Below are 27696 nucleotides of genomic sequence, written 5' to 3'. Positions count from 1 at the left end.
TTGAAAGTTGCACTTAGGCAACTGAGCAAATGAAATGAAGCACATCAGAAGCACAATCAAGAAAATGAACATTTGCCTAAGGAATGAAATATTAGAAAATTTACGGCAAAATAATTAGCATTTAAGAAGGGCATTTATAGAAGAGTTTAGGTCTTGGTCTTGTTGTCTTCAAGAAATTATAGACAATAGGTGCAGAAGTAGGCCATTCGGCCCTTCAAGCCAGCACCACCATTGAATGTGATCATGGCTGATGATTCTCAATCAGTACCCCGTTCCTGCCTTCTCCCCATACACCTTGACTCTGCTATCCTTAAGAGCTCTATCAAGCTCTCTCTCGAATACATTCAGAGAATTGGCCTCCACTGCCTTCTGAGGCAGAGAATTCCACAGATTTACAACTCTCTGACTGAAAAAGTTTTTCCTCGTCTCCGTTCTAAATGGCCTACCCCTTATTCTTAAACTGTGGCCCCTTGTTCTGGACTCCCCCAAAATTGGGAACATGTTTCCTGCCTCTAACGTGTCCTTAATAATCTTATATGTTTCGATAAGATTCCCTCTCATCCTTCTAAATTCCAGTGCATACAAGCCAAGTTGCTCCAGTCTTTCAACATATGACAGTCCCGCCATTCTGGAAATTAACCTAGTAAACCTACGCTGCATGCCCTCAATAGCAAGAATATCCTTCCTCAAATTTGGAGACCAAAAGATGGAAGTAATATGTAGGAAAGAACTGCAGATACTGGTTTAAACCGAAGATAGGCACAAAAGTTGGAGTAACTCACAGGCAGCATCTCTGGAGAGAAGGAATGGGTGCCGTTTCGGATCAAGACTCTTCTTCAGACTAAGGGTCTCGACCTGAAACGTCACCCATTCCTTCTCTCCAGAGATGCTCCCTATTGAAGTAATATAGTAGGTATTTGTGGCCCTTTTTGCTAAAGGGATCAAGGGTTATGGAGAGAAGGCAGGTACAGGCTACTGAGCTGGATAATCAGCCATGATCATATTGAATGGCGATGCAGGCTCGAAGGGCCGAATGGCCTACTCCTGCACCTATTTTCTATGTTTCTATGTTTGAGCAGACTCCATATTTCTTCTTTGGTAAAGACCAGCCATGTCCTCTACCTCCATGTTTAAATTTCATTTTTGATCTGTTTTCAGCCCAAACTTTTCTCGCAACTATTTTCCTGTTCACAACCCTGTAGGCTACTTTTAGATTCCATTTTATAATTGCTGCCAGTTTTTTCTCGTGCTCTCTCTTTTTCCCCCATTTATTTTATTTTTGCTTCTCCTCTGATCTTCCTGAAATTAGTGGGTTTGCCTATGTTAGTGTCTTTTGCCATCTTCTGATTCATTTTAGTTGCCATCCTTTTTGGTATCCATCCAGCATTGCTTTTAATTTCATTGCCTTTCTTCCTTGTGACAATATACCCAGACATCTCTATTTTAAACACCTCTCATCGTTCAATTACCTGACAAGCTTTGGTCATAGTTCACCTCGACCAAACCTGTTATCATTTCGTTAAAATTGGCCATTCTGCATTGGACTAGTTTATCTGGAAATGGTGAACATAATTTTTCTATTGCTGCTTTAAACCTCTGGATGAAATGACAACTCCTTACTGAGAGGTAAGTGCAACAATGCTGGTATTCTCATTGGGTCAGAAACAGACTGAGAAAGTTCTTTCAATCATCCAAAACTCTTCTCCCCTCTTTGCCCCTTAGATGATTGTTATGCTCCTGTAATTTATTTATTGCTGTGTTTGATGGCATAATAGCGAGTCACAGGCAACCAGAGCCTTAAGTATGTCATGAGCTTGTCTGGCCCAAGTTGGACATCTGCTCTATTGCGCAAGTCAATGTGGACTTATCATAGGAATACTTTATTGTCACATGTGACTCGGCACAGTGAGATTCTATGCTTGTGTAACCAGTGTATACAAATAGCAGCCACCTTTGGCGCTGACAAAGTTACAAAGCACGTCGGCTCCCCCTTTTGTCACCCCCCCCCCCCAACAGTTTGCCCACGCCGGGTCCCCATTGTCCTTTCTCCCCCCCCCCCCCACCATTGTCCATTGTCCCCCCCCCCCACCTCCCTCACAGCAGTACCCCCACGCCGAGTCCATTCCTGCTTTCATCAAATACTGTCAGGGTTTTCTGTGGATGGAGCCTCAACATTATACCTGATTGCCATGGAGGTTTTGCGGTGCCTCATTGCCTGACTCTGTGTTTGAGAGACTCCCAACAATTGGATTTGTGCCACTGTATCAAGGCCTACAGACATGGTTTCTTCATAGAAACATTAAAAAGAATATGACTTAAGAAGTAACTTAAAATAATGAGGGAATATTTATTAAATTTGTAGAATCATGTAGCATTGGAAGCTATTTACCCTGAATGCCTGTGCTTCGTGTGGGGTTGTATTTTTAAAAAACAAGACTCCAGAAGAACAGCACCTCTTTGATGCTGTGCTGAAATGTCAGTCCAGCATCTGTACTCGAGTTATTAGAGTGGGATTTGAATCCTCCACCTTTTAGAAACATGGAAAATAGTTGCAGGTGTAGGCCATTCGGCCCTTCGAGCCAGCACCGCCATTCAATATGATCATAGCTGATCATCTAAAATCAGAACCCCCTGCTTTTTCCCCATATCCCTTGATTCCGTTAGGTCTAAGAGCTGAATAAAACTATTTCTTGAAAATATCCAGTGAATTAGCCTCCACTGCCTTCTGTGGCAGAGAATTCCACAGATTCACAACTCTCTGGGTGAAAATATATTTCCTCATCTGTCCTAAATGGCCTACCCCTTATTCTTAGACTGTGACCCCTGATTGGAGATGGTACTTTACTTTATACTTTCTTTGTCACGTGTTTCATGGTACAGTGAAATTCATTTTTGAATTTCAGTACATATCATTTATACATAAGTACTTGGATATATGTTAGATTAGCATCTCAGATACAGTACAAGTGTATTGCAGTAGTACACCGAGTCAGTGTACAACGTCGCCAGTTTGGTGCCATTTTCGTGTCCCAGTTGTTATAAGTGCAGGGATCTTGATCTGACCATGAAGGTCTGTTGTCCTGGTGACGTTGCATGGTCAGCATGTTAATTATGTTATGTCAATTGTTTCCCAATATCATTCTGCTATTGCTCTCCATAGGATAAGTGAGCCCATTCTTTTTGGGATTGTAGAGCTTTGGCAAAGTATAATTTGAGCAGCAGCATTTGTTTTAAAATTCTTTTTGTTTGATTTTATGCTTTTATTAGAGATTTTTGTATATTGTTTGTAATTTTAAATAGTTTTAAAAATGGTTTTAAAATATTTCTGAGAAATCTTGACAGTCGTGGGGTACAGTCGTGGGGTACAGAATGGCAGTCGTGGGGTGCAGTTTTGTCATTTGTAAAATGTTTCAAAGGAGCTTTGTACTCATTCTAATCTACCCATTGACCCGCGTCAGGCCATTCAAGGTCCTGTTGACATTCATAGCCTTGCCTCATGGCTTTGCGGCTGAGTTTGTTGGGATGATTGGCTCGGAATCAGAAGGTAAATTTGGGGGAATGAAGAATGTTAGGTGCTAGGAAAATTTATAACATTGGCCTTCCATGCACTGGAAACCTGTTGCACGTATTAAATATATTGTAGCAACATGATAATGCTGTTTAGTTTAAGGACAGCATTGGTGATGGCAGAAAGTTTCCTTATGTGTTTGATCTTGTTTAGTCAGTGCATGCATAAATGCATATTCCATAGCCAGTGTTTCTCAACCTTTTTACCCTTGCGGAACCCTTGAAATCATTTTCATGTCTCAGGGAACCCCTACATAAAAATTATTATATATCTTTATTAATCTCTTTCTCTTTCGTAAACTTACTAGTTCATTAGACAAATAAAGGTAGACAGAAGAACTAACCTTGGAGGAGAGAGAGAGAGAAAAAAAACAGCACAAACTTTTCATAAACTAACAAAAATAAACATACTTAAATTTTTAAAATCCATATAACATCCCTAAATGATGTGCAAAAATTACTTAATAACGTGGGTGAATGAGGGACTGTACCTGCATGCCAAGAAGCACAGATAGGACTGATGGAGACCGTGGATGCGTCTGTACTCGAATGAGTGTAATGATCCTGATCTGATAAGGGTACTAGAGGTAAAAGAGCCATTAGGAGGCAGTGATCACAACATGATAAGTTTTACTCTGCAAATGGAAAGGCAGAAGGGAAAATCGGAAGTGTCGGTATTACAGTATAGCAAAGGGGATTACGGAGGCATGAGGCAGGAGCTGGCCAAAATTGACTGGAAGGAGGCCCTAGCAGGGAAGACGGTAGAACAGCAATGGCAGGTATTCCTGGGAATAATGCAGAGGTTGCAGGATCAATTTATTCCAAAGAGGTGGAAAGACTCTAAGGGGAGTAAGAGACACCTGTGGCTGACAAGGGAAGTCAGGGACAGCATAAAAATTAAGGAGAGGAAGTATAACATAGCAAAGAAGAGTGGGAAGACAGAGGATTGGGACTCTTTTAAAGAGCAACAAAAGTTAACTAAAAAGGCAACACGGGGAGAAAAGATGAGGTACGAGGGTAAACTAGCCAATAATATAAAGGAGGATAGCAAAAGTTTTTTTAGGTACGTGAAGAGGAAAAAAATAGTCAAGGCAAATGTGGGTCCCTTGAAGACAGAAGCAGGGGAATTTATTATGGGGAACAAAGAAATGGCAGACGAGTTAAACCGTTACTTTGGATCTGTCTTCACTGAGGAAGATACACACAATCTCCCAAATGTTCTAGGGGCCGGAGAACCTAGGGTGATGGAGGAATTGAAGGAAATCCACATTAGGCAGGAAATGGTTTTGGGTAGACTGATGGGACTGAAGGCTGATAAATCCCCAGGGCCTGATGGTCTGCATCCCAGGGTACTTAAGGAGGTGGCTCTAGAAATAGTGGAAGCATTGGAGATCATTTTTCAATGTTCTATAGATTCAGGATCAGTTCCTGTGGATTGGAGGATAGCAAATGTTATCCCACTTTTTAAGAAAGGAGGGAGAGAGAAAACTGGTAATTATAGACCAGTTAGTCTGACATCAGTGGTGGGGAAGATGCTGGAGTCAATTATAAAAGACGAAATTGCTGAGCATTTGGATAGCAGTAACGGGATCGTTCCGAGTCAGCATGGATTTACGAAGGGGAAATCATGCTTGACAAATCTACTGGAATTTTTTGAGGATGTAACTAGGAAAATTGACAGGGGAGAGTCAGTGGATGTGGTGTACCTCGACTTTCAGAAAGCCTTCGACAAGGTCCCACATTAGTGGGCAAAATTAGGGCACATGTTATTGGGGGTAGGGTACTGACATGGATAGAAAATTGGTTGACAGACAGAAAGCAAAGAGTGGGGATAAATGAGTCCCTTTCGGAATGGCAGGCCTGTGGGGTACCGCAAGGTTCAGTGCTGGGACCCCAGCTATTTACGATATACATTAATGACTTAGACGAAGGGATTAAAAGTACCATTAGCAAATTTGCAGATGATACTAAGCTGGGGGGTAGTGTGAATTGTGAGGAAGATGCAATAAGGCTGCAGGGTGACTTGGACAGGTTGTGTGAATGGGCGGATACATGGCAGATGCAGTTTAATGTAGATAAGTGTGAGGTTATTCACTTTGGAAGTAAGAATAGAAAGGCAGATTATTATCTGAATGGTGTCAAGTTAGGAGGAGGGGGAGTTCAACGAGATCTGGGTGTCCTAGTGCATCAGTCAATGAAAGGAAGCATGCAGGTACAGCAGGCAGTGAAGAAAGCCAATGGAATGTTGGCCTTCGTAACAAGAGGAGTTGAGTATAGGAGCAAAGAGGTCCTTCTACAGTTGTACCGGGCCCTGGTGAGACCGCACCTGGAGTACTGTGTGCAGTTTTGGTCTCCAAATTTGAGGAAGGATATTCTTGCTATGGAGGGCGTGCAGCGTAGGTTCACTAGGTTAATTCCCGGAATGGCGGGACTGTCGTATGTTGAAAGGCTGGAGCGATTGGGCTTGTATACACTGGAATTTAGAAGGATGAGGGGGGATCTTATTGAAACATATAAGATAATTAGGGGATTGGACACATTAGAGGCAGGAAACATGTTCCCAATGTTGGGGGAGTCCAGAACAAGGGGCCACAGTTTAAGAATAAGGGGTAGGCCATTTAGAATGGAGATGAGGAAGAACTTTTTCAGTCAGAGAGTGGTGAAGGTGTGGAATTCTCTGCCTCAGAAGGCAGTGGAGGCCAGTTTGTTGGATGCTTTCAAGAGAGAGCTGGATAGAGCTCTTAAGGATAGCGGAGTGAGGGGGTATGGGGAGAAGGCAGGAACGGGGTACTGATTGAGAGTGATCAGCCATGATCGCATTGAATGGCGGTGCTGGCTCGAAGGGCTGAATGGCCTACTCCTGCCATACATGTATAAATTTGGGGGGGGTGCGAGGGGGTGGGGGGAGGGTAGGGGGTGGGAGAGTAGGGGGTGGGAGAGTGGGGGGAGGGGGAATGGGGGAGGGGTGGGGGCAGGGGAGGGGGAAGTAGGGGTGAGGGGAGGGGAGGGGAAGTGGGGGTGGAGTGGGTGAGTGGGTAGGAGGAGGGAGGATAAGAGGGATTGAGTGGGGGGGGGGGGGGGTGAGTGTGCTCGACCAATACAGGAGAGGCTTTGGGTCCACGGCTCGCTCTCGCTGCAGCGCTGCCGCCATGGGGCTGAGGTCAGTGACACGCTGTCCCCTTCCCTGTCCCCCCTCTACGAGGAATGGGCCCAACGGTTCCACTTGGTCTAGTGTACAATAAAATTACAAATATGAAATTATACACAAAAATGACACAAAAATGCATTTGCATATGATTAGCCTATTTATCACTATTTCTCTCAGAACCCCAAGCGACCTCTTGCGGAACCCTAGGGTTCCTGGGAACCCCTGTTGAGAAACGCTGCCTAAGTCACTGTAGGTCAAAGCACATTTCAGCTAATATTGTTAATTGATAATAGTGAGCAGCATCTTTCTGTAGGTGGGTTTTTTTTTCCGTTGTTTGTAATGAAAAATATGTAAGTACAAAATCTTATTTAGTCAATGCTGAATATTTTACCTGTGACAGTTAAAATATTGTACAGTTCTAGTTGCAATGGGGACATAATGAGCTAAATTTACTGATTCCAATTTAAAGTCCTAAATGAAGCAATCACAGCATAGTTAAATGAGATTGTTTCTTTCAATTAAGCTGAACAGTTTGGTATAAATTCTTTCTGAAGCTTTCTGCAGTATATATGTTTATTTTATGATGTACATACTAATTGTCATAAATGTAACATTTTTATTAATCATTTTTTATTATCCCGTGAGTATTCCCTTATCATGTATCTGCACATTGTGAATGGCTCGATTGTAATCATGTATTGTTTATCCGCTGACTGGTTAGCACGCAACAAAAGCTTTTCACTGTACCTCGGTACACGTGACTATAAACTAAAGTAAAGATTCATACATTTTAGCCTAAAATAAGGCCAAAGCTAATACACGCCTTAGACTCCACAAGAACACCCCATCTGTTTAAGTTTGTGAATAAATTATTAGTTTCATTTATTTTGTAAATAAGTAATAATGTACTGCGTGTCTTCACTTATATTGAAGAGAAGAAAATGTACCAAAGTACAAATTGTGAAGACGCAATGTTTATGATGAACAACTTTGATATCCACTAAACTGGAACCCTGGCTATATTTGCTTACTGAGCCTGTTACAAGCAAAAGAACTGGACTTGAATTCTTGGATACCCTACGTGAAACTGGCAGATAAAGGTGTTGGCTTGCCTCATAGAATCATAGAGAGATCAAGTACTGAAAGAAGTAGCTTCAGCCTATCAAGTCTGCATCAATTATTAACCCATTTTTTTACACTAATCCTGTATTAATCCCAGTTTTTAAAAATTCCTCCCATATTCTTTTCATGTGCCCTCACATTCTGCCACTCGCGTGCACATTACAGGCGATTTACAGTGGCCAATTAACCTACCAATCCGCACATCTTTGGGAGGTGGGGGGAAACCAATGTGGTTGTAGAAAGAACATACTAATTCCATGTAGGCAACTGCTAAAGTTAGAATTGAATGAAGATCTCCGGTGCTGTGAGGCAATAGATCTGTGATCTGTACTACTATGTACAGCAGGCAGTAAAGAAAGCCAATGGAATGTTGGCCTTCATAAAAAGAGTTGAGTATAGGAGCAAAGAGGTCCTTCTGCAGTTGTACAGGGCCCTAGTGAGACCGCACCTGGAGTACTGTGTGCAGTTTTGGTCTCCAAATTTGAGGAAGGATATTCTTGCTATTGAGGGCGTGTAGCGTAGGTTTACTAGGTTAATTCCCGGAATGGCGGGACTGTCATATGTTGAAAGACTGGAGCGACTAGGCTTGTATACACTGGAATTTAGAAGGATGAGAGGAGATCTTATCGAAACGTATAAGATTATTAAGGGGTTGGACACGTTAGAGGCAGGAAACATGTTCCCAATGTTGGGGGAGTCCAGAACAAGGGGCCACAGTTTAAGAATAAGGGGTAGGCCATTTAGAACTGAGATGAGGAAAACTTTTTCATTCAGATAGTTGTGAATCTGTGGAATTCTCTGCCTCAGAAGGCAGTGGAGGCCAATTCTCTGAATGCATTCAAGAGAGAGCTAAATAGAGCTCTTAAGGATAGCGGAGTCAGGGGGGTATGGGGAGAAGGCAGGAATGGGGTGCTGATTGAGAATGATCAGCCATGATCACATTGAATGGCGGTGCTGGCTCGAAGGGCCGAATGGCCTCCTCCTGCACCTATTGTCTATTGTCTATGTCATCCTTTTATGTGCATAGAGATTGGGACCTTTTTGAAATGTGTTCCCGATAGGTGCAGTGATATTTCCTAACTTATTCTGGCAGCCTTCCGGGATTATGCAAATGGAGGAGCCATGATTGAGCAATTTTGAATGTGATTTAAAAATTGGATGCATGTTTAATAATAAGTAGGAAAAACGTGGACTTCGGGCAGTTATCAAATTTTCTCAACGTGAAAAGTCACCCATTCCGTGTCTCCCGAGATGCTACCTGATCCGCTGAGTTACTCCAGCATTTTGTGTCTACCTTCGATTTAAACCAGCATCTGCAGTTTTTTTACCTAGTTATCAAATTGATACGCTTAATATGTAGAAAAGCAAGAAAATATAATTTAAACCAAATAATTTTGAGGGGAAAAGCATTTGGAATTAAAAAGACAAAAGTAGGATATTTAAACAATGTGTAAAAATGGAGGGATCCAGGAGTTTCTGTCTCCTTATCCCTGAATATTGCATGACTGTTAAATACAGCGGTTAAGAAGATATATGGGATACTTTCCTTCATTGCCATTGTAAGGTTAGAGGTTTTTGCTTGAATTGTATAAAACATTAATTAGGCTACCAAGTCCTGCTAAGTTTTGAGGTCATTTACAGAAAGGGTATGATATCAATTGGAGAAAGCACAGAGGAGTTTTACAAGGATGCTGGTGTTGGAGTTTATTTATGGGTTCACTGTGATTGTTTCATTTACAACAAACTTACATGTGGTGTGTAATGTTTTAAAATCTCATCTGTGTAGACTACAGGAAGGATCCAATTCTCTAGTCAGGGTTATTTTGACGTTAAGCAGTAATAGGATTACAGAGAACTTGAGGACAATTTTGCAGTGGAACACTCAATTGTTTTGACCCAGTGGATGGTGGAGGTAGAACATTGTTGGTAGAACTTAACCTGCAGGGTTATAGGCTGAGGTGCGCAGGAGGATCAGCCTGAATAGCTCTTTCTCAGAAAGTGTAGACGTGCTTGCCAAAGTAATCTTTCCCAGTGAACCCATTTGTAATTCTTTGTATTAACCAATTTAGTGGTAAATTTAATCAGTGATTAAAATATCAATGATAGGACATAATGCGCCATTTAACGTTTCTCTACCAATTTCCAGTTTATTTATTGCATTGTTGAAAATTGTGCTCTCATGGATCGGAATGTCTAACTAAATCGTATAACTCTTGCTACTAAGATTTATTTATTTTTCAAATGGCTTTGATTATTATGTGGTAGATGTAATGTGATTTACATTTCCACTTTTATTTTTGTAAGTAGGTTTAACCAAGTTGGATATAAAAACGTAATCGATATCCCTGGGCAAATAAATCAAACTATTTCTGCACATTTCCTTCTGCCTGCTTTGAGTATTTGGGTGGGGGCCTGAGGTTGGGTTATCAATCTAATTTTCTGGTTAAAACTTTCCAATGAATGAAAATTAAGAATGCTTGAGTGAAAAATTATTTTTAAAATATTTTGCTTTCAGATGAATTGCTGGTTGTTTTATTCATTATTGTTTTCTGATCTCTAATTACAAAACGGTAAAGCAAATAATTTATTGGTAAAATTGTTCAGTTGCTTTGAACTATAACTTCTTTGCAATGTGTAGGAGAGGATGTTTGGTCGTATGCAAAGAAACTACCATACTTATTTGAAGAAGGAGGAGTGTTCTATAATGCAATGAAGAAAGATGTGGGTGAGTTGAGTCTCATTAGTTTTTATCACTTTACAATCCTCAGTAAGGAGGAAAATATTTTTTCAAGTGTAACATATCAAAGATATATCTGAGCATGAATATTTGCTGAAAAATGTCTGCATTATCAATTAATGTTTAACGCTTTATGCTGCTTCAAAAGCTGCATCACATGGTCATAGAGTGATACAGTGTGGAAACAGGCCCTTCGGCCCATCTTGCCCACATGTCCCAGCTACTGTAGTCCCACCTGCCTGCGCTTGGTCCATATCCCTCCAAACTTGTTCTATCCATGTACCTGTCTAACTGTTTCTTAAACGTTGGGATAGTCCCAGCCTCAACTACCTCATCTAGCAGCTTGTTCCATACACCCACCACCCTTTGTGTGAAAAAGATACCCCTCAGATTCCTATTAAACCTTTTCCCCCTTCACCTTGAACCTCTGCAATCTTTTATTGGATTGAAGAAAAAAACATGCAAACTTTCTGAAATGGAAAATAAATACCTTTTTTAACTGACTCATGGTAAAAGAAATTATAGTCTCAATGTCACTCAAAGCTGGATATATTCATGTATGCCTTGTGCCATTCTCCTCTGACTTAACCTTGCACTTTTCTTCTTTTGGTTTGTAGGGATGCTAATACTTTGCTAAGTTTCAAATGTTTACTCCTAGAAGTTGACATTGGTCCAGTCTTAAAAATACCCATTGATCACAAGAACCTGTTTTGTTGGCTGTACTAAATTTATTCATGCAATCTTTTGCATACCGCATGTTATCATTGTAATTAACAAGCTTGCATGTGTATGATTTGCCAACTTGCAAACACAACATCCACTACATTTGCATTATTAATTTACATCTGTAAAATATAGTCTACTTCAAACCTTTTTAATTTCTCATATTATTCCAGAGCCCATTCATTTTCTTGTGTAGAATGGTTAGAAATCTTTACTCAATGTAAGGCTGATGTATTTTAAATATTTCAAACTCTTAAAATCACTAATACCTCCTGTAAGTATTATTTAGATTGTATTTTCAGCTTTAATTTCATTAGTTTAATTTAAGTGTATCTGATTTTAATTTCACCAATCCATATTGCAGTTTTTGCTGTATCTTTGGGGGCAAGACTTTTTTAGACTGTTCATCTTCTGTCTTTTTTTCCCTTCTTTGCTACTTAATATGCCTTTTTCTATCTTTTATTATCAGTAAAATATTGTGTAATTGAAATAGCATTTTACTTTGTAAAAGCTGAAATCCATCTTGACTCCCATGTAATTTTATAAATTAACTATTAGTGCAATAGGTGTCATGGGTGGCCAGTTTTATTCATTTCATTAATGATTATTTTGCTGGTGTAGTCTAGCACCTTTGTAAACTGGACAATAAAGGCCTACTTTCATGTGTAAAGTTTCTTAAACTGAATAGTATGGTCTTTTTCATAATGGTGCTTTCAGCAATTTTTTATTTAATTGTATATACTTTAAAGTTGTGCTTAAAGGTGGTTTAAAAGTTTTCAACTTTGCATTTTTGTTTTTAAACTTCCATAAACCAACCCATGCCCTGTTCTTTTAGTCCAGGCTTAATTATATCACTTCAAATGTATTGTCCCATGTATTCTGTATGAGCACAATTACTTTCTGCCAAGGTCCAGCCATAACAACTTGGCTCAATGTGAAGTAGCAGGAAATGAGTCAAAAAGTTGGGTAATGGTTAAGTTGGAAGCAAAGAAAATGGCGGGAAAACACCTCAATATTGAGTAATTAATTTTAAAAAAAAGACTAATAACAAATGTAATAAGTAAATTTTGGAAGAAAACATTATTTCCTACTTCCCATTACCAGATTAGAGTTTTAATGTCTTAAATATTGTTTATTCAATGAAGTAATGAAAGTTTATTTATTATGAAAAATATTATTTTTCATGATTAAACTGTCTTTGAACACTTTTGTGTGAGAAACCTTGTGTGACATGCAATGCATACGCCCACAGCAGCTTTCATTTATCTCAAAATTCCAAACTATTATTTCTTTAAAACTATTTAATTGTACAGTTTGCATAAGTCTTTTAAGTTGTGTCTTTTCAAATATTGCGAACAAACTGGATAATTTGAGAATTTGTCAGTTAACTTTCAAATTAAACTTATTTTAATTGCAGAAAGTATCAAGCAGTGGGAAATATTGGCTGGGATTTTCTAGGAGCTGTTCTGCTGCTGCAACTTCAGCAGAAACACAGCAGTAACCTGGTCACTGGCAGAAACAGAGATGGCTCCTATATAAGATTTGTTTGTCATTCTGTTAGGATGCACTATTTGTGTGGAATTTTGGAAGTAGTGCATATATTTAGATTTTGTGTGTTTACCATTATGTTAATTTAATTTAACTGTAGACTTGCAGACAATATTGATAATGTCTTCCTCTAACCCTCATATTTTACATCGAAACATAGAAAATAGGTGCAGGAGGAGGCCATTCGGCCCTTCGAGCCAGCACCGCCATTCATTGTGATCATGGCTGATCGTCCCCAATCAATACCCCGTGCCTACCTTCTCCCCATATCCCTTGATTACACTAGCCCCTAGAGCTCTATCTAACTCTAGGGGTTATTTTCTAGGGGTTGTTTTCTTAATTCTTCTGCTTTCCCAACCCTTTTGGTCTATTGCCTGTTTATGCAACACAGTTTAAAAAAAAATTCTGCTCTCTATTATCCCTCCTCCTTCCTCTGTGTGAAGGTGTGGTTTCTACATTAATTTATTTTTCTTCTATCCAGAACTGTTTTCACCTTGTTCCTCTCTCAAAATCGTTTATTCACCTTCCCTCAGCCATGCTTGAACCAAAGTCCTAAACTATAATACAATAATATGTATGTTTGAAGAAGTGTTTTATTAGCTGTAAAATACTTTGGGACGTGCTGCAATTGTGAAAGCTGCTCTGAGTTCATGTATTATTTTCAGAGACCATTGTGCTGATTTTAAAAGGGAATTTATTATTTGAAAATAATTATTAAATGCTTTGGGAAATAAATAGTATTAGATTTAATGGTTAGAAAATATTTTATACCAACTACAGCTATCATTATATGAATCATGAAAAACTGGACAATAAATGTTGAGATAAAATTTGAGACCTAAATTGCAGCATAATTTTTGTGATCTTATTAACAGATATATGTTCCTAATTTTTAATGTGTGTTGAAATTGAGGTTGAAGGCATGGGTCGGGATAAGAAACTGGATTGTTGCAGAAAAGTGAAAAGGTTGGGTGGTGGAGGATAGTGCTATGGTTATCTTTGCATTTCAATATTGTGAATGAGTGAGCTGTTTTTACACAGCACAGTTGAGTTTGATAATATTTTATGTGAAAAACACAAAGTGCTGATGGTACTCATTGGGTCAGGCAGCATCAGGTGGGGGACTGGGCAGGCAATGTTTCGGGTTGAAACACGACGTCAGACTGTTCCCTCCACAGATGCTGTGTGATCGGCTGAGCTCCTCCTGCACATTGTACTTTGCTCAAGATTCCAGTAACTGCAGTTTTATGTGATGCAGCTGGATCAAACCATTTGTTTGCTGCAGATTTATGAAAGCAAGACCAGAGCACTTTCATAGAAACATAGAAACATAGAAACACTTTCATGTGTCTTTGTTATCTCTGGTAAATATAAATGTTTGAATTGGTACTTGTGTGCAAAATAGGTTTGCCATTATTGCAACCGATAGTTCTTAGCAGATCCATTGACACTTAATCAGTCATATGCTGCTTTGAAACACGCATGACAGTGCACTTCTACCAAAGAAATCCCATTTTTGTTGAATGGGAAAGCAATTACTTAAAGAAAATCATAATACCTATTTTTAAATTACAAATAGATTCTAATAATTTTTTTTTGCTCTTCATTCTTGTACTTAGGTTTGGCAAATGGCAAGCACTTCACACTTCCACATCTTCCTGGTAAAACATTTGTGTACAATGGGACAGACAATAGACTGGAGCTCTGCATTGATCCAGCAGGACATATCCCTATTGGTCCGGACATTGACAATATGATTAAAGAGGCATTAAGTCAGTTACGGTCTGAAGGAGGACCAAGAAGTAGAGAGGGAAGTCCTTCCTCGCATGGAGGGATGAAACTTGGAAGTGGAGGAGTAGTGCGAAAAAAGTCTGAACAAATGCCAAATGTCACAGCTTTCCAAGGAAAAGGCCATTCCCTAGGGACTGCTTCAAGCAGCCCACAGTTGGAGCAGAGGCAGAGCAGGGAAATGCAGATGCCTAGAAAACAAAGTGCAGGCACTTCCTCAGCAACAGATCTTAATTGTGCTATTGGCAAGTCAAGTCCTAAGCAAGCGGCTTCCCCACCAAAATCCAGTGGTGGAGATAGTCAGCTAATACGAATGGCACCTGGTTTTGTAACAATGCGTGATGGGAGGCAACTTGATCCCAATTTAGTTGAAGCACAACGTAAGAAGTTACAGGAGATGGTATCTTCTATTCAAGCTTCCATGGATAAACACTTGAGGGATCAGAGTGCAGAAGAATCAATTCCTAGTGATATTCATGAAACAAAGATGCAGTACACAACTTCCTCTGTCCCATTAATAACAAGAACTGAAGGTCCTCAAACGGATGCCCCGCAGCAAGAACCAGGCACTCCACAAGTAGGTGACAATGAAAATTTAGGTATGGAAACAACTGGTGTGGAACTGTTATCCTATTCATCCATACCATCATGCAAGGTACAAGATTCAACCCTTTTGAATGAAGACCTTGAAGAAATGGATAGTCAGGAAATAGAGGGAACAGTTGAACCCATGGATCATTCTTGATTTCATATCGAAATGGATATTATAAAGCGTGGTGAGTGTCTATAAAATGCTTCCAAGATATTGTAAGTTAGCAACTGCAGAAATGTTATTGTGCCAGAGTACAAGGAATAAAAATAATAAATGTTTTGGAGCAACTATGATCTAAGCTCGTTACAAATTTATTCTGTAAGCTAAAACAGAAACTAGAAAAGGAACATAAGAACTAAAAATACTGTTACAATGTAGCTGGCTACTTTAAAACTAATATATATATATATGTGTTAATTTCCATTTGATTTGACTCAATTTAAGCTTGAAATGCAGAGGGTGAAGGTATTACACCAGCATTCAGAATGTAATTCGTTCTCATTTCAGCCTTGTGTTCTACCCTTATGAAATATAAAAACTATATGAAAATAATCAATTGCTGGCAAAAAAATGAAGTTTTCCTTATCCAACCTTCATTTGAACTGTGAGGTGGCAGCGCTATGCTAAAGCTAGTAAAACTGCTGCTTTGAAGTTCTGATGACCTGGGTGCACTCCTGACCTTGGGTGCTGACATTGCAGAGTTTACATGTTCTCCATATGACAACCGAGGTTTAGCTCCTCCCCCACCCACCCATCCCAAAGACATGCTGCTCAGAAGATTAATTGACTACTATAAATTGCCCCTTGTGTGTAGGTGAGTGGTAGATTCTGCGAAGAGCTTATGGGAATGTAGGAAGAATAGGTGGTATTGTAGAAGGTTATCAAGAATTACAATGGGATCTTGATCAACTGGATAAGTAAGCTGAGGAAGGGCAAATGGAGTTTACTTCAGATAAGTGCAGCGAGTTGCATTTTAGGAAGTAAAATCAGGGGAGGACTTTCATAGTGAATGACAGGACCATGGTGAGTGTTATAGTACAGAGGGACCTAGGAATACAAGTACATTGTTCCTTGAAAGAGGTGTCATAGGTATACAGGATGGTAAAGCAGGATTTGGCATTCTGGCCTTAGTCATTAAGGGTATTGAGATGGAGGTTGGGTTGTTGTGTTGTACAAGATGTTGGTGAGGCTGCAGTTGGAGTATTGTGCCCTGCTTTGGTCACCCTTGCTATAGGAAAATTGTCATTCACTTGCAAAGAGTGCCAAAGGGATTTACGAGGATGTTGCCAGGACTCAAATGATTGAGATAAAGGGAGAGGTTGTGCAGTCTGGGATTTCACTCCTTGAAAAACTGGAGATTAAGGGGTGATCTTCTAGAGATGTATAAAATCATCTGGAACATATATAGGATGAACGCACGCATCTTTTTTTCCCTGGGTTTGGGAATCAAGAAGTCGAGGGCATAGGTTTATGGTGAGAGGGAAAGATTTAATAGGAACCCGAGGGGCAACGTTTTCATACAGAGGATGGTATATAGTGGGTGACGCAGGTAGAATAACAACTTTTAAAGGTAATTTTAACAGGTACACGAATAAGAAAGATTTAGAGGGATGTGGCATCTGCTTAGGTGGGCAGTTTGGTCAGCCTCTGCGTTGTATGACTCTGACTCGATAAACGGAATTAGTGTAAATGGGGTGCTTTATGGTTGGTGAGGATTCAGTTGGCCAATGGTCATGTTTCCATGTTGTACAGTTCTAAGATTCTGAGGTGGTCTAGATTTAGCTATCACTTTTTTTACTTTAATAAAACCCAAAACTGCTGGAAATGCTCTGCAATTCATGCATCATCTGTGGAAAGAGAAACAGTTACATTTCAGGACCAAGATCTTATGAGAGAACTGGGAATGGGCGCAAACAAATTAGTTTGCAGTTACAAAGAGGAATTAATAGAGCAAAAGTAACATCTTTGATAGAGTCATACAGCTCAGAAACATGTCCTTTGGCCAAACTTGTCAATGCTAACCAAAATGCCCCACCTAAGTTAGTCCAATTTGCCTACGTTTGACTCGTATCCATCTAAACCTTTCCTATCCATGTACCTGTCTATTAAATGCTGATACAGTACCTGCCTCAACTACCTCTTCTGGCAGCTTGTTTCATATACCCTTCATCCTCTGAGTGGAAAAAATGCCCCTCGAGTTCCTATTAAATCTTTCCCATCTCACCTTGAACTGATGCCCTTTAGTTCTTGATTCCTCTGGCCTGGGTAAAATACTCCGTGCATTCACTCTATCTATTTCTGATATTTGTTCATTCAAATAGGAATATAGGATTGGTTGAAAATAACTACGTTAAAGCTTCATTTTGAAGTCCACTATATTTTTTTGTGTTAGCAGAGCGTATATGTTCTAACAGTCCAGACTATAGAGAGAGAGAGAGAGAGAGCGCCGGACCAAAATTATAGATGAATGACTGGCAAAAGTGGCTAATTCTGATAGACAGTAAAAAGAACATGTTACCTAAATTTGGATAATTCAGTATTGAGTCTGGAGGATTGCAATTTATCCAGGCGGAAGATGAGGTTTAGTTGTTCAAAGATATGTGAAAAATTGTGAAGGGGGATTCATGGAATATGGTGGCTAGTAGAGGGGGAGCTGAGGACAAGGTAACTGTTCTTGGTCTATAGGCAAGGCAGAGAATAGACAAGCTCAATGCTGCGGAAAATAGATGAGCTTTAATCTAGGGATTGGCCCACAATGAATCCAAATTTGCTCCAACAAGTTTCCATCACCAGACATGTATTTTCCCCCACCTAACATGCATTCCCCCACGCACACACACGCACACACACGCACACACACGCACACACACGCACACACACGCACACACACGCACACACACACACACACACACACACACACACACACACACACACACACACTTCCTTTCAGGAGCACAAGAGGCTTGCTCCCTTTGTGACTCCCTGGACCATTCTACCAACCACTTGCCATGTTATGGCATTTTCTTGTTCAACTGCAATCGATGAACCACCTGTCCTTTCGTATCTTTCCTTCACACCAGTTGGAGACCCAGACAGAATTTCCAGGTGATATAGTGATTTATTTGCACTACTTCCAATCTGGTGTCCTACATTTGGCGTTCACAACGCAGTGGCCTCAACACTGGAGAAACCAAATGCAGATATACTGTGCACTTTCATTTAGTCTGCATGGGTGATATCGATTGCAGCATAAGTATTTTGTTGCCGTAGATTGATTAATAGTTCGCACCAGCCTGAAAATTGGAAGGATGAATGGGAAAATAAGATAGACAAAGAGGGAGTATAAGAACAGAATGATAATCAAGATGTTTTTTGTAGACCTGAATTGCAAAGTGATAGTAAGAAATGGGGTTTGTCTAATTGTAGATTACAAAGGTAATCTGTGATTAGTTTTTAAGGCAAAGAAAATAGTTAATGATAGCTTTGTATTATTTTTTACCACAGACATTGTCAGAATATCTAGATAGAAATTATTGGTAGATACAAAAGGCTTGCGTGATAGAACCTGGAACAAAATACTAAATGCTAGAGGAACTCAGTATTTCCTCTTGTGATATGGAAATGTAAATTAATATGGAGAAAATATTAGAAAGATTGATTTTACCTGACCTAAATAGGCTCCTGGACCTTGATAGGATATAATCTAGATTGCTAAGAGACCAAGAAGCTAGTTCAGAAAGGCTTGCCATAATTGTCCAATCCTCCACAGATGCAGGGGAACTGCCAGAGGACTTAAAAATAACAAATGCAACATCTTGTTCAAAACGGTTCTAAGGATGTGTCCAGCAATTTCAGCCCCATCATTTAATCTTTAAATGCATGGGAACAATGATAAGTTAATGTTGACTTTGTTGAAGGAAAACCATATTTAATGTTGTTGAATTTTATTTTGAGATAATAAAAACGGATGACAGGAATGGAATAAATTTTTGCCATATGGATTTTCAGAAGATTTGTGAACTATTCAGTAAAGGAGTCAAAGCAGTACGGAAGGCATGGTAACAAGTGGTGTTTTTTGAGGGGGTCATTGCTAGGACTGCTGTCTTTACTTTGGTATAGATTGACTTAGTGCATATGAGTGCGAGTGGTAACATTTTAATGTTTGCTGATGACTCAAAATTTGATGTGGTATAAAGCAAGGATAGTAAAAGACTGCAAGAGGACTTGTTCTGGCAGTATTGCAGACAAGCAGTAAAAGGAATTTATTACAAGAATTCTAAAGGATAAGATGTATATGTGTTTGGCAAGACAGGTTGTTGAGGTCATAGTTGGTATAGTTTTGCGTGTGGGAGATTGTGTCTCACAAATTTGAGTTTTCTGAGGAAGTAACCAAGAAGGTAAATGAAGACAGAGTTATAGACGTGGTCTATATGGACTTCCGCAAGGCCTTTGATAAGGTTCTACATAATGCGTTACTCTGGAAGATTAGATCGCAAGGGATACAGTGAGAGTTAACTGATTGGATACATATTTGGGTTGATGGAAGGAAGCAATAGGTGATGCTTTTCATACTGGAGGCACATGACTGGTGGTGTGCCTCGGGTCAGTGCTGGACCCATTGTTATCTGCATCAACAATTTAGACAAAAATGTACAAAGCACGATTGTCACGTTTGCAAATGATACTGAAATAGCAGTGTTGTACACAGTGAAGAAGGTTATCAAGCACTAGTGTGATGTTGATTGGCTGGATAAATGAGGCAAGAAATGGGAAATGGCATTTAATTCGGTTAAGTGCAAATTGTTGCATCTTAGAATGGCACATCAGTGAAGGACTTTCACAGTGAGTGGTGGAGTGCTTTACAACAGAGGGTACAAGTACATAATCATCTGAATGTGGCATTGAAGGTAGACAGGGTAGAAGAAGGCTTTTGGCACACTGGCTTCATTAGTAAGGGAAATGAGTATAGAATTTGAGACATTATGTTGCAGTTGTACAAGACGTTGGTGTGGCCACATGGAATATTATGTTCTATTTTGGTCGCCTAGCTAAAGGAAAGATGCCATTAGCTAGAAAGAGACCAGAAAAGATTAATGAGGATGTTGCTAGGAATGGAGGGAGCAAGTTATAGGTGCAGGTTAGGACTTTATTCCTTGGGTTTTAGGAGATGGAGAGGTGATCTTTAGAGGTGTGTAAAATAATCATGAGGGGTATAGGTAGGGTGAATGTAGACACCCTTTTCCCAAGGTTCAGGAATCAAGAACTAGAGGGAAAAGGTTTAAAGATTTAATAGGAATGTGAGGGACAACGTCTTGCACAGATGGTGGTACATATATGGAACAAGCTGACAGAGGAAGTGGTTGAGGCAGGTACAATAACAATACATTCACACTTGTTCTATGTTGTCTCACTCTCCATACACACGAAGAGCAATTTATGGTGGCCATTTAACCTACAAACCAGCATATCTTTGGGATGTGGGAGGTAACCAGATGACATGGAGGAAACCCAGCTGTCATAGGAGGACCATGCAAACTTCATACAGACAGCACCCTGCTGCTATCTCATGATGGGTTGTTCCATCATGAGCAACTAAACAAATTTGATCTATGTTCTTGGAGACAAGGAGAAAGAGGGTCTTATTGAAACATAATCATCTTTGGGGGGGGGGGGGGGGGGGAAGGATAGGATTTTCACCAGTGGGAGAAGTTGACTCAAGGAGATTTCTAATATGATTTTACATCAACAAAACATAATTTATAATGGTCAGAAGTGTTTATAAATATGAAACCAGGAATTTGGAATTTGTAGACAAGCCGTATTAGGATGTAAGATTTTAATTGATATTAGATTGGTGTAAATTGTGTTTATTATTAACATGCAGATAATGAATCAAACATCAGGTGAAACAAATCTAATTCACTTCAAATCTCTTGGGACAATAACAATTTAGTTCATGTCACACATTAAGAATGCAAGAAGCTACAAACTGCATGGAGCCCAAAAAATGTGGAAATTGATTACAAATAGTCAAACTCTAATTTGTTATTTTTACAGCTGTATGATTGTAAGAACAAGGAAATGAATACATTTTATTATTTATATGCCCATAAGATGATCAAACTATGTTGTAGTAGATGCCAGCCTGTTTTTCCATGGAATTGCATACCAAATTATTCTAACCTTGTAAAGGAGATACTTGGATCCTAAATGCATACTTTCAGTTAACTGAGGCAGCTATATCCTTAATGTAGAACAACAGTATTAATTTATTCCCTTGGATGTTTTAGCATTTTATTGAATGCATTTAATGCCTATTCATAATAAATGAAAAATCATTGTTAGCAAAAGATGCAAATTAAAATGGGAAATCATCGAATAGTAGGAACGGAGTTGGGTATAATTTGGCCAAACCTTTTTGTAAAGCAGGAAGTGTAAACCACAACCACAAATATTTGTGAAATAATATTCAAAATTCAACTTATTTAGTTTAATTTAGAGACATAGGGTGGAAACAGGCCCTTTGGCCCACCTGGTCCACCATGCCTATCAATCACCCCTGCACTAGTTCTATGTTATCCCACTTTTGCATCCTACACACTAGGGACAATTAACAGAAGCCTACAAACCTGCATGTCTTTGAAATGTGGGAAGAAACTGGAACACCTGGATAAAGCCCATGTGGTCACAGGGAACGTGCAAACTCCACACAGACAGCACCCATAGTCAGGTTTTAATCCAGGTCTCTGGTGCTATGAGGCAGTAGCTCTGCTGTTGCACCACCTACTTATGACACTGATGTATTAGTAATAAAAGAAGAAAAATGCATTCATTACTCAGCAGCTGAGACAACATATCTAGAGACAGAAACGGAGTTAATGCTGACCCTTTGCATCTTCAATATTTCCCCATTTTCATTGGGAGATAGGTTATTTGACCCATTGAGTCTATACTATTAGACTATCCCATTTCCACACCTATTTCCCTGCAGCTCCTTCTCTCTTGCGTTCCTAAACTATCCCCAATTACTACTCATCTGCACTCTGAGTAATTTATGATATTTGTGATGCAGTAAAATACCAGGAGGTCAGAGTGAGAATGTGATGGCACCAGCATTTAGGATTGACCCCGGAGCTGTGAGGCTGCTGCTTCATTGGGCTGCGTTAATAATTACACCAATCTAATTTGCCAAAGTGCAAGAACAGTTGCCTAAATGAATGATTGATTCTCAATCAAAAACTTGTGATTAAACTTTGAGATTATGTGGTCTCTGTGGTTGTCCTGAGGATTGGAGACAGGGTATAAAGTAGCAGATGAAGAAATCAAAACTAATAACTCCGTAGCTGAATTGGTGCACTTACTGAACAATAAAAATTCAACAATCATTGTATTCAGTACTCAACTCAGGACTATGTCGTCTAGCCAATCTGTGCTTTTGGTTAGTTGAATTAAATAAGGATAGATCTACACTTTTCACATTCTTTTACGGATATCTCAGTGGATTGGTAGATTTCACATTCTTTTAAGGATATCTCACAGAGTAATACCAATGTTTTGTACATTGTTTTCATAGAGAAGTAAATAAGAAATAGGAAAGGGGAAAAAATATCTTGGATTTAATTTAAATTGAATTTAATTGTTTGTCTAATTTCCCTTTTCCCCTCCCCACTTCCATCCAAGTAAGCAGAGCTGGCTTTGTACAAGAGTCGTGCCATGGCAAAAGGAACTCATCGTGTTCAAAAGACAGAATCAGATTTAATTTTCCTTATCCATTGCATCGTACCGAGATTATTCTTGGTAACCCACACAACGTCTGCCTTACTACTGTCCCCACTAATCCACAAATTAATGTTAGCTTGTGCTTGGATTCTGTTATTGATGCAGCTCTCAGTAAGACCTCTTTTAATAAGAGGTGAGTCTCGTAAGAATATATTTCCCTGATGCACTCAAAATGAATTTTAACAATATGAGTTGGTGGTGATGTTTGTGCTTGAAATGAAATATTGAAATGTGAAGTTTTGAAGGCCAAATGTGATGTCAATTCATTAATGCAAAATAAATATAATCACTCTTTAGAAGGATGCAGACAGATTGTTCACTTCTAGGCCTCAAGCGCTGGGACTGGGACTAAAACCTAGTGTAATAAAAGTTGTGTTTTACTTTTGGTTTAGAACTTTGCAGAAACAATCTCAAAAGCAACTATTATGATTAATTATTTAAGTTGTTGCAAAATAGAAGTATCACAGAAACCGTTTGGAAATTAACATAGAGCAATTTAATTAATGATGATAAAATGACCTACAGTTAAAATATTTGATCCCTGTATTTAGTTTATCTTTGGTATGCAGATTGTTTTGACTGAGTCCATGGATGCAGATGGTATACTCATTGCTGTGAAATTGACTGGTTCTACACGTAAATCTCTGCTTGGGCAAGGGTTCAGTTTTAGAATTTGGAGAATTCTGCACTGATGTAGACCTTCAGTTTTTGTTCTAGATAGTAGCATTGGGGAAAACTTGCTGAACTAAAGTTGAATCTTGGAGAAAATAATAAGCTCCACCGAAAGACTGTAATTTTGAAGACTGGATCAATAACTTGTTACCATTTTTTTGATTCCCTGCCCAAATCATTTTTTGATACTACATAGTTGGTGTAGTTCTCCAAAATTGAACTTTAAAACCAAGCAAAGGGAAAAAAAATCCGATTTATTTATCTTTTTTTTAAAAAACACACAAGGTCTGAAATGTTGGTTGTTTTTATTTTCAATTACAGATGTCAACCAGCAATGTGATTCCACATCGTGTGTCAGACTGGAGATCACACTTTGTTGTAAAGGACAATAAGTACAACCAGCTTGCATTCCACCCTCACAACAACTGTCAGGAATTGGAAATTAGAATGCATTAGAATAAAACTATAGAGTTTTAAGGTGCCAGATTCATTGACCGTTTATTTTCCAGTTGCTTCATTCATTTTTTAATAAGAATTATCTCACTTCTTTCATTTTGTTCCAAAAAATATCACCACAAATATTTAGTTGTTACAAATTAAGAAAAATCAGCACCTTAAAAAAAAAAGATTTCCATTATTCTCACTCAAAATACCAAAATAGCAAACATGTTGGACATCATAATCCACGGTGCGATACAAATTCTCAGAAAGCAAATGTTTTTCCACTTTAACGTGCCATGCTGTGGTGTATAAGACTACCAACAAAATGGTAGTATTAATTACAGTTAAGTAGAGTAGGTATTAACAGGTGATTTTTGCAGTGGCTGTGTGTGTTAAATAGTTTAAACAAGACCACATCGTGATTGGAAATGAAAGAGTTACCAAATATTTTCTGATTTTTGAAATATAAATGCTAATATTGCCACTCTGTATATAGGGAGATATTACATATGCGTGAAATTAAAATACACAAACCATAATACGCTTGAAAGAAAATGTCTGCCTTTAAAAAAAATGGAATTCACAAACCCATAATAATTCAATGTTAAAAAGACTTTTCGAGAGGAAACTGATGATTTTTGCTTTATGGAACGTAAGTTGTGAATTTCTACTTTCATTTAAACTGTGCTTTGAATAGCCAGTATCATAGTCAATTAATCTTGATATTAACTTAACCTTTTTAAATGGGTTTCCTTTAATTTATCATAATTGTAATGGCAATTGAATCATTTTTAAGGATGCTTGAAGACTTCGTGTTCTTTAGACAATTCATGAACATCTGCATCCTTAGAATACAAAAAAAAATGCAAACATTTGATTAAAATTCAAAGTTCACAGGAATGCTTTTTTCGTGGCTGTTTCTCAAAATGAGCAGTATGCCGACAATTTGGGCTTTAAGCTATCTTAATGATTCATTTGCTTTTGAATTTGTTTTTAGATCATTTGTGAGGATTGCAAGACAACTTTGTCACGTATTTACATTAAAATTCATTGCCATCTTTCCTTGGGATTTTCAACTTTATCCTTTTAAAAGTAATAGCAGAACTGATGAAGAATATTGTTGGGTGGGGCATTCTGTAGAGTCAAATAACCAAAAGAATAAATTGAAGAATTTAGATAATCTGTGCAAAGCAAGCCTGAAGTTAAATATCCCACAAAAGCTGGACTTTTTTTTGTTTGCAGTGTCTGCCATCCAGTTATTAGAACATGCTAAGGTAATCCTGAGCATGTTTGGATACTATACTGTATATATGGTTTATTTTTAATGGAGAAAATATCCTGTTCAAATGAAAATGAATTGATTGATAAGAAATGTTCTGAAACATTTATGATAACAGGATGACACTGACAAATGTTCAGCAAATTTGGTTTGTTTATATTTGTGGTTGCTGTACTAAATATCTGCAATGAATTGCTCTATAATGTAACATCTGTATGATAGTATATATTGTACAGTACTATAAGTGACTTGTACAGTACTTGGAGTTCTTTTCCTGAATGCTAAAAATAAGTATATTCTATAAGTATCAATCAGCTTGCCATTAGCATGAGTTATGAGCATATATTGAAGGTGCAATAAATTAATATGTTTCCCGTGCATATTGTCTGAGTGTTTTAACATTTCAAATGATTTTGCATACATTTTTGCACTTCGACATGTGACAAGCAGAGAAAATTTATCTTTGCATTCCAAACAGTGATTTCATAAGTAACATCACTTCTTTTATGTTTATTATGTTTGTACAGCTCATTTAAATTGAGATTAAATATTTTTTTGATTGTAGAGTTTGCAATATAAATCTGGAGGTACTAGATTTATTTATTCAACATTGTTTTCAGAAAGATTTCCAGCTCATGGTAAAAGAAATCGAGTAATATATTGAATTTACAAGCTGGCTCCCAATCCACAGACCTGTTATTCTCCAGGAAAAATAAAAATGCTATTTGATTACTATCCTTCCATAACATCTGCATGTCACCCCTCATCCTCTCATTTGGAGTAATCCCATCTAGGTCCTTTTTGTTATTTTGTAAATCCTAATAAAAGTCCTTTCCTGTTGTATCAAATCCATTCATTTGTGCTTCTCGGGGGGGTTAACAGTATTTTAGACTGCATAATGGGCCATTGCCCTGAAATTGCTAACTGTCTGCTCCTGGGTAATGATGTTTGTCAGCATAGTTTTCTCTTTGGTACGGTTGAGTGCAGGATGGGGGCTGACTCAGTGCAAGCAGCTGGTTGCAGTGCCAGATTGGCCTTGACAGCTCATGAGGCCCTCCATTCAACTCTGCAGCTGTCAGAATTGTCAGGGATAGTATTTGTGATTTTTTTTAAAAAATGTTTACAATTGAGAACACTGGGCACTTATTAAAATTTGAAACTGCAATTTTATTTTTTTAATAATCTTAATTAAAAAAATTAAAACACCCATTTACATCATTCATAAACAATAAAAAAACAAATAATTAAATAACTCAATTTATCTCTCAGAAGTTAATTTCTCCCGTGTACTTGAATGGGGACTGCTGAACTGCTCTACCCGAGACCGCAAACTCCTTGATGTTGAAGTCCACAGGCAGTGGAGCGTCGATCCCAGGCAAGGGATTGCACGCTCTGATGGTAAGTCCACGTCCCGCAGTGGGGAACAAAGTCAGTCTCGAGTAAGGCCTCCAGCTCCATGATATTAGGCCACAGAGTGACTGGAGATATGATCCGGAAAGCAATCATATCTCCAGCAAGGTAAGAGATTGAAAAAAAAAGTTTCCCCCGACCCCAACCCCCACATAAAACAAACCAGAGAACATTAACACATACTTTTAAAACACACTAAAAATACCCAAAAAAGTCAGACAGGCTGTATGCAAGGCTGCCATCGCTGCGCCACCTAGTGTTCTTGTTTCTTTGAAACCATCTTTTGTTTAGATTCTTTTACTTATTTATTACTGAGCCAATATATTTTCATGTCTATCAGTTTATCCATTTGCCCTGGAAACATAGAAAATAGGTGCAGGAGTAGGCCATTCGGCCCTTTGAGCCATTCAATATGATCATGGATGATCATCCAAAATCAGTACCCCATTCCTGCTTTTTCCCCCATATCCCTTGATTCCGTTAGCCCTGAGAGCTAAATCTAACTCTTTCTTGAAAACATCCAGTGAATTGGCCTCCACTGCCTTCTGTGGCAAAGAATTCCACAGATTCACAACTCTCTGGATGAAACTGTTTTTCCTCATCTCAGTCCTAAATGGCCTACCCCTTATTCTTAAACGGTGATCCTTGGTTCTGGACTCCCCCAACATGGGGAACCTTTTTCCTGCATCTAGCCTGTCCAATCCCTTAAGAATTTTATATGTTTGTATAAGATCCCCTCTCATCCTTTTAAATTCCAGTGAATACAAGGCCAGTCGACCCATTCTTTCATTATATGTCAGTCCCGCCATCCCGGGAATTCACCTGGTGAACCTCAATAGCAAGAATATCCTCAAATTAGAAAACCAAAAGTGCACACAATACTCCAGATG

The 27696-nt window shown here is 38.7% G+C and overlaps 1 protein-coding gene across 3 annotated transcripts in view; it reads left to right on the top strand.

Moving 5' to 3' along the window:
* vcpip1 (valosin containing protein (p97)/p47 complex interacting protein 1) overlaps positions 1-25781 on the top strand; it is a 33875-nt gene extending 8094 nt beyond the window's left edge. Inside the window, exons 2-4 of one of the 3 annotated variants that reach the window (XM_078398100.1) lie at positions 10476-10562; positions 14465-15409; positions 23998-25781. In XM_078398100.1, the coding sequence (XP_078254226.1) occupies positions 10476-10562; positions 14465-15378 (1001 nt within the window). In that variant the 3' untranslated portion in view covers positions 15379-15409; positions 23998-25781. Of the gene's footprint in view, positions 1-10475; positions 10563-14464; positions 15410-22905 lie in introns of all 3 variants that reach the window. The other 2 variants (XM_078398099.1, XM_078398098.1) reach the window with 2 other exon arrangements.
* Positions 25782-27696: the final 1915 nt, after the last annotated feature.

This window comes from Rhinoraja longicauda, chromosome 4, assembly GCF_053455715.1.
Source record: "Rhinoraja longicauda isolate Sanriku21f chromosome 4, sRhiLon1.1, whole genome shotgun sequence".
Taxonomy (NCBI): Eukaryota; Metazoa; Chordata; class Chondrichthyes; order Rajiformes; family Arhynchobatidae; genus Rhinoraja; species Rhinoraja longicauda.
This window is presented reverse-complemented; position numbering and strand designations above follow the sequence as displayed.